Below are 14,184 nucleotides of genomic sequence, written 5' to 3'. Positions count from 1 at the left end.
CAGCTATGTGCAGATGCTAAAGCTTGTTAGTCTGTTTGTGACCGTTAAATATCAATGCATTAGTGACTCAGTCTGATTATTATTATCTGAATTCATTCAATTCACACTCGACTTTCAAAGTTGTCGAATAATATCACCTCTACTAGGTGATAACAGCTAACTGTTAGCAGTAGTATGCTAATGGTATGTCCTGGGCATGACATTAAAGTGCTCCTCGATGGGGGTCTTGGGGCACTAGGAGGTTAACCCCTTTACTACGGTTACCCCAGGTGGTCCTTGGCAAAGGCTTAGTACCTGACTGCCCCCTAGCCAGGGATACGGTGGAGCAGGCGGTAGACTGTAGAATAACAGAGGGGCCAAAAAGTATTTAGTCAGCCAGCGATTGTGCAAGTTCTCCCACTTCAAATGATGACAGAGGTCTGTCATTTTCATCATAGGTACACTTCAACTGGGAGAGACAGAATGGGAAAAAAATAATCCAGGAATTTTAAAGAATTTATTTGTAAATGATGGTGGAAAATAAGTATGTGGTGACTTCAAACAAGGAAGATCTCTGGCTCTCACAGACCTGTAACTTCTTCTTTAAGAAGCTCTTCTGTCCTCCACTCGTGACCTGTATTAATGGCACCTGTTTGAACTTGTTATCTGTATAAAAGACACCTGTCCACAGCCTCAAACAGTCGGACTCCAAACTCCACTATGGCCAAAACCAAAGAGCTGTCGAAGGACACCAGGAAAAGAATTGTAGACCTGCACCAGACTGGGAAGAGTGAATCCACAATAGGCAAGCAGCTTGGTGTGAAAAAATCAACTGTGGGAGCAATTATCAGAAAACGGAAGACATACAAGACCACTGATAATCTCCCTCGATCTGGGGCTCCATGCCAGATCTCATCCCGTGGGGTCAAAATGATCATGAGAACGGTGAGCAAAAACCCCAGAACCACAAGGGGGGACCAGGTGAATGACCTGCAGAGAGCTGGGACCAAGGTAACAAAGGTTACCATCAGTAACACTACGCCGACGGGGAATCAAATCCTGCAGTGCCAGACGTGTCCCCCTGCTTAAGCCAGTGCATGTCCAGGCCCGTCTGAAGTTTGCCAGAGAGCACATGGGAGAACGTCATGTGGTCAGATGAAACCAAATAGAACATTTTGGTATAAACTCAACTCGTCGTGTTTGGAGAAAGAAGAATACTGAGTTGCCTTCTGAGTTGCATCCCAAGAACACCATACCTACTGTGAAGCATGGGGGTGGAAACATCATGCTTTGCGGCTGTTTTTCTGCTAAGGGGACAGGACGATTGATCCGTGTTAAGGAAAGAATGAATGGGGCCATGTATCCTGAGATTTTGAGCCAAAACCTCCTTCCATCAGTGAGAGCTTTGAAAAAATAAACGTGGGTCTTCCAGCATGACAGTGACCCCAAACAAACCGCTCGGTCAACGAAGGTGTGGCTCCGTAAGAAGCATTTGAAAGTCCTGGAGTGGCCCGGCCAGTCTCCAGACCTCCACCCCATAGAAAATCTGGAGGGAGTTGAAAGTCCGTGTTGCTCGGCAACAGCCCCAAAACATCACTGCTCTGGAGAAGATCTGCATAGAGGAATGGGCCAAAATACCAGCTGATGTGTGTGCAAACCTGGTGAAGACCTATAGTAATCCTTTGAACTCAGTTATTGCCAATAAATGTTGTATTACAAAGTATTGACTTGAATTTTTGTTATTACCCAAATACTTATTTTCCACCATAATTTACAAATAAATTCTTTAAAATTCCTACAATGTGAATTCCTGGATATTTTTTCCACATTCTGTCTCTCCCAGTTGAAGTGTACCTATGATGAAAATGACAGACCTCTGTCATCCTTTGAAGTGGGAGAACTTGCACAATCGCTGGCTGACTAAATACTTCTTTGCCCCACTGTAAGAACTAGCACAACGGCTGCAATGGCGGAGAAAGGCTGCAGCAGAAAAGGGAACCAGGAGGATGGTCATACTCGTTTGAGTTAATGGTAGATATCAATATATTTGTTCAATGCGCTTTTTATTTCCCAGATGATCTAATCGTAGACAATGTGGTGTTTTAGATCATTGTCTAACTTGTGAGGCGTTGGCAACTTAACCGGTTAGCCTAAAGCTAGGTAGCGATATCGGTCATATTGGAAATAAACCCTATGTTCATGTTGAACATCAATAAATGAGTGACTAAGTGATTAGTAAAATCTTTATTTATTCAATGTATTCTTTGTTTCACAGGTTAATGAACACATAATCGACGGTGAGCTGTTTTAGATGTATTGATTACTTTGTGAGGTGTTCGTAGCTAACTTTGTCTTTCATCTCAGTGGAGATGCAAACTTATTTTGCCAATGTCTAATATCTATAAATGTGTGACTTATTTAATTAGTAAGTACCTTTATTCTTCAAAATTCACACTTTAGTTAACACATTACAATGTTTATTTTCTGCTGCTCCACAAGCTGTAGTCTTTGCTGTCGTCCAGCATTCTATTTTTGTTTACTTTGCAGCCAGTTCAGTTTTATAGTTTTGTTTTGCTTCAAAGCCTTTTCTTAGCGGCACTTATTTTTGTTTTATTTTTGCTTTAAAAATGTTAGATATATTTTTACCCACATGTTGTAATCGCCACAAACCATGTTCCCAACATCTACAAAGCAATGAGCTACCTGCTGCCACCTGCTGACATGGAAGAGTATTACACGGTTACTAGACGGCGCCGACACTCAACAACGGCACATTTGCGGATTACAATTACTGGTTTGCGAAAAATATTTTTAACCCAATAAGGGGAAATTGCATAATCTCCCACAGCACACCAGACTATCTCACGGCACACTAGGGTGCCGCGGCACAGTGGTTGAAAAACACAGCTATAGCTTGTTAATACGTGAATGTCAAATGTCAATGAATTGGTGACTATCTGATTATTAGAATAGACTTGAAGGTGTATTATTAGACAGATATGTAATTGTATGTACAGTAGAGGTTTTTAAAGTGCTGTTAGTGGCTTGCAATTCACATTATAGCCGCTAGATGGCAGCAACATCGTCAGTGTTAGCAGAAGTGTTAAGTCTCTTACACTTTAGGCTGTTGAAAAGAACCTTTTTAAGTTCTAACCACATAAATCAGGGGTGTCCAAAGTGCGGACCGGGGGCCATTTGTGGCCCGCAGCTAATTGTTTACGGGCCCGCCACACTTTCTGGAAATGCTATTGCAAAAATTTTTTTTTAAAAACATAAAAAAAGTGGAATGAGGTGCAATCTAACTAGAAAAAGTTGGCTGTTTTTTTCTTTTGTCTGTCTTAATTTTTCCTTTTTTTGCCATTGCGCCACAAAAAAAAAAAAAAATCGATCTAACACTAATAATGAATTATTGACCTATTCAAGGCTCCAATTATTTCAAATATTTCACTTTAAAATGTTTAAAGTGGAAAATACTGCATATATTGTGTGGTTGCCATACAAAACATGGTTTTCTTTGACAAAAGAGCATAAAAAACAAACAAAATAAAAGTTCAAACGTAAAATCGACAGAGATATCTGAAGTTGATCTTGTAACTTAAGTTAAAAAAAAAAACTAATAAAAATGCATCACTTTATGAGTGGGGCACCTTTTGGATCCCAAATATATTGAATGAGATTTTATTTATCTTTTCACTGAGATTACTCAAAAAGATTAATGAATTAAAATCAATGGTGTCCTGCATTATTGATCTTTTTAAGGCTGTAATTACTTCACATCAAACATTGCTTTCTGAATGTTTTAGGCAGTGGGGGAAATACTGCATATTTCAGTTTTATTATAAAAAAAACTAAGTTGTCTTTGACCAAAAAGACATAATATCAGCCCGAAGTTTATATATTGTAGAGCAGTAAGGACCAGATGAGTCGCCCGCTGGCCTGTTCTAAAAATAGCTCAAATAGCAGCACTTACCAGTGAACTGCCTCTATTTTTTAAATTGTATTTATTTACTAGCAAGCTGGTCTCGCTTTGCTCGAAAATTTAAATTCCAAGAGAGACAAAACTCATATAAAATTTGAAAATCCAAGAAAGTATTTGAAAGACTTGGTCTTCACTTGTTCAAATAAATTCATTTATTTTTTTTATTTTGCTTCTTATAACTTTCAGAAAGACAATTTTAGAGAAAATATAGAACCTTAAAAATGATTCTAGGATTTTTAAACACATATACCTTTTTACCTTTTAAATTCCTTCCTCTTCTTTCCTGACAGTTTAAATCAATGTTCAAGTATTTTTTTTAATTTTAAATAATAATAAATACATTTTTATTTAGTTCTTCATTTTAGCTTGTTTTTTTGATGAATAATATTTGTGAAATATTTCTTCAAACTTATTAAGATTAAAATTCCACAAAATTATCCTGACAAATCTAGAAAATCTTTAGAATCAAATTTAAATCTTATTTCAAAGTCTTTTTAATTTCTTTAAAAAAATTTGTTCTGGAAAATCTAGAAGAAAAAAGGATTTGTCTTTGTTAGAAATATAGCTTGGTCTAATTTGTTATATATTCTAACAAAGTGCAGATTGGATTTTAACCTATTTTAAATATGTCATCAAAATTCTAAAATTAATCTTAATCAGGAAAAATGACTAATGATGTTCCATAAATTCTTCTCTTCGTTTTTTTAGGTTTAATTTTGAATTTTAAAGAGTTGAAATCGAAGATAAACTATGTTTCAAAATTGTATTTTCATTTTTTTCCTGTTTTCTCTCTCCTCCTTTAAACCGTTCAATTAAGTGTTTTTTTCATCATTTATTCTCTACAAAAAACCTTCCGTAAAGGAAAAAAAATGTATGACAGACATTTTATATATATATATATATATATATATATATATATATATAGATTTATTTATTAAAGGTAAATTGAGCCAATTGACTATTTCTGGCAATGTATTGAAGTGTGTATCAAACTGGTGGCCCTTGGCATTAATCAGTAGCCAAGAAGTAGCTCTTGCTTTCAAAAAGGTTGCTGACCCTGTTGGAGAGATTTACTGTAAGTGTTAAATAATTAAAAAACAAATACTAATTTGACTTGATTTTAACATTTTAGTGACTTAGACCCTTTATGGCCCCTGAGAGCCCTAAAGGTAAAAAAGATAATCCATATATTTTGAAAATGATAATCATCAAAATGGCCCCTGCATGCCTTAAAACAGGGGTGTCAAACTCAAACACAAAATGGGCCAGAATTGAAAACAGAACAAAGCCGCGGGCCGAGGTTGAACAAATGAATCCTTTAAGAGGGACCCAAACAAGTTTTGCATTGAATATTGAACAAGCAAGTCTTATATAACTTTATGTGACATGCAAAATCCAGTTTAAATAATAATAATTAAAAAATATCAATGGCATATCAAATAAAATAAAAATACAAATTGAATGCCTCTTTTCGGTGGCGGGTTTGAGTTGGGGCGGGGTTTGGTGGTAGCGGGGGTGTATATTGTAGCATCCCGGAGGAGTTAGTGATGCAAGGGGTTCTGGGTATTTGTTCGGTTGCGTTTATGTTGTGTTACGGTGCGGATGTTCTCCCGAAATGTGTTTGTCATTCTTGTTTGCTGTGGGTTCACAGTGTGGCGTATATTTGTAACAGTGTTAAAGTTGTTTATACGGCCACCCTCAGTGTGACCTGTATGGCTGTTGACCGAGTATGCCTTGCATTCACTTGTGTGTGTGTGTGTGTATGAGCCGGCACGCTGTTTATATGGAGGAAAAGCGGACGTGGCGACATGTAGAGAACGCCAAAGGCAGTGCTTTTACGGCCCGCCCCCAATATTATAGTCCGGGTGGAAATCGGGAGAAATTTGGGAGGCACTGAACTTCGGGAGTCGGGTTGACGGGTGTGAGTGTTAGTGGTGAATGTGGTGTTACAGCGACAATGTTCATTTGATATTACCTCAAGGGCCAAATGAAATGACACGGCGGGCCAGAGTTTGACACCCATGCTCTAATATTTCTGTGTGCGGCCCTCATTGGAAAAAGTTTGGACACCCCGATAAAAATAATATAATGACATAATATGTATCTTTGTAGGAAATATTACATATTTCACACATTTTTGAAGTGTTTTTGGATAAAATGATAGGTTGATTGGCAACACTAAATGGTCCCTAGTGTGTGAATGTTGTCTGTGTTGGCCCTGTGATGAGGTGGCGACTTGTCCAGGGTGTACACCGACTTCTGGCCGATTGTAGCTGAGATAGGCACCAGCGACCCCAAAGGGAATAAGCGGTATAAAATGGATGCAGGGATGAAAATAGAAGGCCTGTATTAGTTGGAGTGAGGCGTGCCGGGGTCCGCCCCCAACTTGCGAGGAAGGAAAAAGACGGCGTTTTGTCCAACGTGGGTTTCTGGTCCCAGCTTAGGCTTGCCGTTCTTCTTCAAGGCCACGTACCATTTCCTCTCCTCATACTTCTGAGACTGATAGGTGTTGTAGTTGTTCTCCTCCACTCTCTCCAGGAAGCAACACTCATCGTTAGCGTTAGGCTGCGGGGACGCAAATATCATCATCATCATCATCATCATCGTCATCATCGTCATCATCATCGTTACATGAGTTCCAATGAAATGTGAGACATCAGACGATCACAATTGCTCACCGTGGAGTACAAGCGGCCCTCGTCGCTCATGGCCAAAAAGCGTCCTGTTTGGCGTCCCTGGATGAGGAGCACGCCCGGGGCCACAGCTGTCAGCCTTAGAATTACTACAAAGAATCCAACAAAACAAGCAACATGTCGTCTTTGATTCACACTTTTAGGCAAGAGGCCTAAAACGTCACTTCATGTCCATCATTTCATCATATTTCAGTTAAAGTACCAATGATTGTCACACACAAAATTATTCTCTGCATTTGACCCGTCACCCTTGTTCGGCCCCTGGGAGGTGAGGGGAGCAGTGAGCAGCAGCTGTGCCACGCCCGGGAATCATTTTTGCTGATTTAACCCCCAATTCCAAGCCTTGATGCTGAGTGCCAAGCAGGGAGGTCATGGCTCCCATTTTTATAGTCTTTGGTATGACTCGGCCGGGGTTTGAACCCACGACCTACCCATCTCAGGGCGGACACTCTAACCCGGGACCAGATGAGTCGCCCGCTGGCCTGTTCTAAAAATAGCTCAAATAGCAGCACTTACCAGTGAGCTGCCTCTATTTTTTTAAATTGTATTTATTTACTAGCAAGCTGGTCTCGCTTTGCTTGAAATTTTTAATTCTAAGAGAGACAAAACTCAAATAGAATTTGAAAATCCAAGAAAATATTTTAAAGACTTGGTCTTCACTTGTTTAAATAAATTCATTTATTTTTTTTACTTTGCTTCTTATAACTTTCAAAAAGACAATTTTAGAGAAAAAATACAACCTTGAAAAGGATTTTAGGATTTTTAAACACATATACATTTTTACCTTTTAAATTCCTTCCTCTTTTTTCCTGACAATTTAAATCAATGTTCAAGTATTTTTATTGTTAAGAATAATAAATAAATTTAAATTTATTTCTTCATTTTAGCTTCTGTTTTTTCGAAGAAGAATATTTGTAAAATATTTCTTCAAACTTATTATGATTGAAATTCAAAAAAAATATTCTGGCAAATCTAGAAAATCTGTAGAATCAAATTTAAATCTTATTTCAAAGTCTTTCGAATTTCTTTTAAAATTTTCTTCTGGAAAATCTAAGAGAAATAATGATTTGTCTTTGTTAGAAATATAGCTTGGTCCAGTTTGTTATATATTCTAACAAAGTGTAGATTGGATTTTAACTTATTTAAAACCTGTCATCAAAATTCTAAAATTAATCTTAATCAGGAAAAATGACTAATGATGTTCCATGAATTCTTTTTTCAATTTTTTCAAAAAGATTCGAATGAGCTAGTTTTCCCTCTTCATTTTTTTCAGTTGAATTTAGAATTTTAAAAATGGTTTCAAAATTAAATTGTCATTTTTTTTCGTGTTCTCTCCTCTTCTAAACCGTTCAATTAAGTGTTTTTTTCCATCATTTATTCTCTACAAAAATCTTTCCGTAAAAGGAAAAAAAAAAAGTATGACGGAATGACAGACAGAAATACCCATTTTTATATATATATATATATATATTTATTTATTTATTAAAGGTAAATTGAGCAAATTGGCTATTTCTGGCAATGTATTGAAGTGTGTATCAAACTGGGAGCCCTTGGCATTAATCAGTAGCCAAGAAAAAAGCTCTTGCTTTCAAAAAGGTTGCTGACCCCTGCTCTAACCACTCGGCCCCTGAGAAGCATAAAACAGTTTAGAGCAGTGGCCCCCAACCACCGGTCCGTGGCCCAATACCAGTCTGGGATGCATTTGCCAGCAGCCAGCACAGAATCATTCAAAATAGATTTACATTACAACTCCTGATAGGAATGAGTTATTTTATTGTTGATATTGATCATATTCAAATATATCTAACCCACACACAGTTTAGCAGTTTCACAAATGACATAAAAGCACGTGTCCGTCACAAAGATTATTATTCATTGAATAAATAAACATTAGGCTTAGGTCAGGCTGAGTAGAAGAAGCACTAACAAAATAAACACTACATTTACATAAAATATGTTTTATGTTGTGCTAAAATAAAGTAAATGACTACAAAACGACATAAACTGTGTTATTTGGATATTTTTTCTTTCTTAGAATTATGATCATTTAAGTCAGAAAAACAGATAGAAAAGACAAAATATGAAATATAATGTTAAAAAATGATGTGCACATAAACACAATAATAGGATCAAGCGATTGTGCGTCCATCATTTCTTTTAATCATTGTTTTCATTTATTTGCTTGTTTTTGTTATGTTGCGCTAAAAAAAAAAACTAAATAATTTTTTTTAACTAAACCGTCAATAAAATGAAAGCGAAAATGACAATTCAGCTTCACAAACGTAGTCATAATGTTTGCGCTGAAGAAATGTGTTAGGTTGTGCTAAAAAAATAAATTAATAATAAATGTTTTTTTTAACTAAATTATCAATAAAATGAAAGTGCCAATGAAAATTCAGCTTCACAAATTTAGTCATAATTTTTGCACCTAAGAAATGTTTTATGTTGTGCTAAAAAACTAAATCAAAATAAATGTTTTTAACTAAACTGTTGGCCCTGCGATGAGGTGGCGACTTGTCCAGGGTGTACCCTGCCTTCCGCCCGATTGTAGCTGAGATAGGCGCCAGCGCCCCCCGCGACCCCGAAAGGGAATAAGCGGTAGAAAATGGATGGATGGATGTCAATAAAATTAAAGTGCAAATGAAAAAGCAGCTTCACAAATGTGTTCATAATTTTTGCGCTTATGAAATAGGTTATGTTGTGCGAAAATAATATCAATCAAAAATAAATGTTTTTTTTTTAACTAAAATGTCAATAAAATGACACTGCAAATGAAAATGCAGATTTACAAATTTAGTCATATTTTTTGCACTTAAGAAATGTCTTGTGCTAAAAAAACAAACTTAATAATAAATGTTTTTTTAAGTAAACTGTCAATAAAATGAAAGTGCAAATAAAATTGCAGCTTCACAAATGTATTCATATTTTTGCGCTTAAGAAATGGGTTATGTTGTGAGAAAATAAAATAAATCAATAATAATTTTTTTAAACTAAAATGTCAATAAAATGACAGTTAAAATGAAAATGCAGATTTACAAATGTAGTCATATTTTTTGCACTTAAGAAATGTGTTGTGCTAAAAAAAAACTAAATTAATAATAAATGTTTTTTTTTAACTAAACTGTCAATAAAATGAAAGTGCAAATGAAAATGCAGCTTAACAAATGTAGTCATAATTTTTGCGCTTAAGAAATGGGTTATGTTGTGCGAAAATAAAATAAATAAATAAATGTTTTTTTTAACCAAAATGTCAATAAAATGAAAGTGCCAATGAAAATGCAGATTTACAAATATTTACAAAATATATTTTTTTTCATTGAGATCCTTCAAATTAAAAGAAAAAAAATATTTTATAGATGAAAAATATGTATATTTTTTGTCATTGAGTCCCTTCAAATTAAAAGAAAAAAATATATGTTATTGATGAAAAAATATATATTTTTTGTCATTGAGTCCCTTCAAATTAAAAGAAAAAAATATATGTTATTGATGAAAAAAAATATATTTTTTGTCATTGAGTCCCTTCAAATTAAAAGAAAAAAATATATTTTATTGATGAAAAATATATATATTTTTCTCATTGAAACCCTTCAAATTAAAAGATTTTTTTTTCCATCCATCCATCCATCCACTATCTACCACTTGTCCTTTTCGGGGAGCCTATCTCAGCTGCATTTGGGTGGAAGGCGGTGTACACCCTGGACAAGTCGCCAACTCATCACAGAGCAAAAATATATTTTATGGATGAAAAATATATATATTTTTTGTCATTGAAACCCTTCAAATTAAAAGAAAAAAAAATATTTCCATCCATCCATTTACTACCGCTTGTCCCTTTCGGGCTTGCGGGGGGCCGCTGGAGCCTATCTCAGCTGTATTTGTGCGGAAGGCGGTGTACACCCTGGACAAGTCGTCACCTCATCACAGGGCAAAAATATATTTTATGAATGAAAAAAAAATATATTTTTTGTCATTGAGACCCTTAAAAAAAAAAGAAAAATCTTTTATGGATGAAAAAAAAATATACACATTTTTTGTCATTGAGACCCTTCAAATTAAAAGAAAAAAATATATTTAATCGATGAAAAAAAAATATATATATTCTGTCATTGAGACCCTTCAAATTAAAAGAAAAAAATATATTTAATCGTTGAAAAATATGTATATTTTTTGTCATTGAATCCCTTCAAATTAAAAGAAAAAAAAATATTTTATCCATCCATCCATCCATCCATCCATCCATTTCTACCCCTAATTCCCTTTTTGGGTCGCGGGCGCCTATCTCAGCTACAATCAGGCGGAAGGCGGTGTACACCCTGGACAAGTCGCCTCATCACAGGGCAAAATTATATTTTATCGATGAAAAAAATAAATATTTTTTGTCATTGAGACCCTTCAAATTAAAAGAAAAAAAAAATATTTCCATCCATCCGTTTACTACCGCTTGTCCCTTTCGGGCTTGCGGGGGGCCGCTGGAGCTTATCTCAGCTGTATTTGTGCGGAAGGCGGTGTACACCCTGGAGAAGTCGCCACTTCATCACAGGGCAAAAATATATTTTATGAATGAAAAAAAAATATATTTTTTGTCATTGAGACCCTTAAAAAAAAAAGAAAAATCTTTTATGGATGAAAAAAATATATACACATTTTTTGTCATTGAGACCCTTCAAATTAAAAGAAAAAAATATATTTAATCGATGAAAAAAAAATATATATATTCTGTCATTGAGACCCTTCAAATTAAAAGAAAAAAATATATTTAATCGATGAAAAAAATATATATATATTCTGTCATTGAGACCCTTCAAATTAAAAGAAAAAAATATTTTATCGTTGAAAAATATGTATATTTTTTGTCATTGAGTCCCTTCAAATTAAAAGAAAAAAAAATATTTTATCCATCCATCCATCCATCCATCCATCCATCCATCCATCCATCCATTTCTACCCCTAATTCCCTTTTTGGGTCGCGGGCGCCTACCTCAGCTACAATCAGGCGGAAGGCGGTGTACACCCTGGACAAGTCGCCTCCTCATCACAGGGCAAAATTATATTTTATCGATGAAAAAAATAAATATTTTTTGTCATTGAGACCCTTCAAATTAAAAGAATTTTTTTTTTTTTCCATCCATCCGTTTACTACCGCTTGTCCCTTTCGGGCTTGCGGGGGGCCGCTGGAGCTTATCTCAGCTGTATTTGTGTGGAAGGCGGATTACACCCTAGACAAGTCGCCACCTCATCACAGAACAAAAATATATTTTATCGATGAAAAATTTATATTTTTTGTCATTGAGACCCTTCAAATTAAAAGAAAAAAATATTTTAGCGATGAAAAATATGTATATTTTTTGTCATTGAGTCCCTTCAAATGAAAAAGAACATATATTTTATTGATTAAAAATATGTATATTTTTTGTCATTGAGTCCCTTCAAATTAAAAGAAAAAAAAATATTTCCATCCATCCATTTCCTACCGCTTGTCCCTTTCGGAGTCGTGGGGGGCCGCTAGAGCCTATCTCAGCTGCATTTGGCCGGAAGGCGGGGTACACCCTGGACAAGTTGCCACCTCATCACAGGGCAAAAATATATTTTATCGATGAAAAATATGTATATTTTTGTCATTGAGTCCCTTCAAATTGAAAAAAATATATATCTTTTATGGATGAAAAAAAATATATATATATGTTTTGTCATTGAGACCCTTCAAATCAAAAGAAAAAAATATATTTAATCGATGAAAAAAAAATATATATATATTTGTCATTGAGTCCCTTCAAATTAAAAGAAAAAAATATATTTAATCCAGCCATCCATCCATCCATTTCTACCCCTAATTCCCTTTTTGGGTCGCGGGCGCCTATCTCAGCTACAATCAGGCGGAAGGCGGTGTACACCCTGGACAAGTCGCCGCCTCATCACAGGGCAAAATTATATTTTATCGATGAAAAAAATAAATATTTTTTGTCATTGAGACCCTTCAAATTAAAAGAAAAAAAAATATTTCCATCCATCCATTTACTACCGCTTGTCCCTTTCGGGCTTGCGGGGGGCCGCTGGAGCTTATCTCAGCTGTATTTGTGTGGAAGGCGGATTACACCCTAGACAAGTCGCCACCTTATCACAGAACAAAAATATATTTTATCGATGAAAAATATATATTTTTTGTCATTGAGACCCTTCAAATTAAAAGAAAAAAATATTTTAGCGATGAAAAATACGTATATTTTTTGTCATTGAGTCCCTTCAAATTAAAAGAAAAAATATATATTTCCATCCATCCATTTTTTACCGCTTGTCCCTTTCGGAGTCGTGGGGGGCCGCTAGAGCCTATCTCAGCTGCATTTGGCCGGAAGGCGGGGTACACCCTGGACAAGTTGCCACCTCATCCAAGGGCAAAAATATATTTTATCGATGAAAAATATGTATATTTTTGTCATTGAGTCCCTTCAAATAAAAAAAAAAAAATATTTTTTATGGATGAAAAAAAAAATATATATATATGTTTTGTCATTGAAACCCTTCAAATTAAAAGAAAAAAATACATTTAATCGATGAAAAAAATATATATATATATTTGTCATTGAGACCCTTCGAATAAAAAGAAAAAAATATTTTATCGTTGAAAAATAAGTATATTTTTTGTCATTGAGTCCCTTCAAATGAAAACCAAAAAAATATGTTTTTTTGGTCATTGAGACCCTTCAAATTAAAAGCGGTATTAATAAGTATTATTCCAAAGCAAGTTTTCCATCTGTTTGTCGGTAAACAATATTAATGACACATATTTCGAACACCACTCCCTCTTATCTCAAATGAATCATCAATTATTATATTTGACCATATTGTTATATTTTGCTCATCGAAGTAACAAAAAGAAGAATTATGTGTGTTGCGAGGAAAATGTTTCTAATATTTACTTTGTTAGTTTGGGAGTGTGAGCTGGGGTGGATGCGGGCGGTACTTGAACGCACCACGGCCGGGTCGCACCTACCGTGAAGGTCCGCCTCGTCCCGCCGTCCCATGATCGTCCCGTCCGGGAGGATCTGGAGGTGATGTCCGCCATTCTTGCAGTAGAGCCGCGTTGACAGCTGTCCATCAGTCATCCTCCGGCCGGAAGTAGGAGGGGCTTAGCAGTCTTGTTCATCAATTGGAGTCTAGTCAGGTCTGGTGCGTCGGTGCGCGCGCCTGCAGGCTGGAGCGGATGGAGGAGGCGCGTCCCCGACACTCCCAGAAGAGGCTGGGAGTACGGAAGCCGAGCAGGGACAGATTTGGACTTGATTCTATGGAGCCTGTTTTAGGTGTCCCACTTCCGGTCACATGCTATTTAATTATGAACCTTCTTTTAATACACAATCATAATTATTACAATAACAATTGGTGATCATGTGCATTTTTTAATGAATTTGCGTGTGTGTGAGCAGACCCATAAATACTCTGCTTGAGAATGTAACCCCCGGCCACAACATTAGGTACACCCAAACTCAAGAAACCAATGCAAAACTCAAATCGATTTAAAAAATAATCACTGAACAT

At 35.7% G+C, this 14,184-nt stretch overlaps 1 protein-coding gene across 1 annotated transcript; it reads right to left on the bottom strand.

Moving 5' to 3' along the window:
* Positions 1-4,883: 4,883 nt before the first annotated feature.
* fgf1a (fibroblast growth factor 1a) lies at positions 4,884-13,886 on the bottom strand. Its single transcript, XM_061899700.1, has 3 exons — positions 13,643-13,886; positions 6,637-6,740; positions 4,884-6,523 (listed from the first exon to the last, which is right to left on the bottom strand). The coding sequence occupies exons 1-3, from the start codon at positions 13,752-13,754 to the stop codon at positions 6,308-6,310; spliced, it is 432 nt and encodes a 143-aa protein (XP_061755684.1). The 5' UTR covers positions 13,755-13,886; the 3' UTR covers positions 4,884-6,307.
* Between the last annotated feature and the right edge of the window lie 298 nt (positions 13,887-14,184).

This window comes from Nerophis ophidion, linkage group LG05 (assembly GCF_033978795.1).
Source record: "Nerophis ophidion isolate RoL-2023_Sa linkage group LG05, RoL_Noph_v1.0, whole genome shotgun sequence".
NCBI lineage: Eukaryota > Metazoa > Chordata > Actinopteri > Syngnathiformes > Syngnathidae > Nerophis > Nerophis ophidion.
Note: the sequence above shows the minus strand (reverse complement) of the source record. Positions and strands in the feature narration are given on the sequence as shown.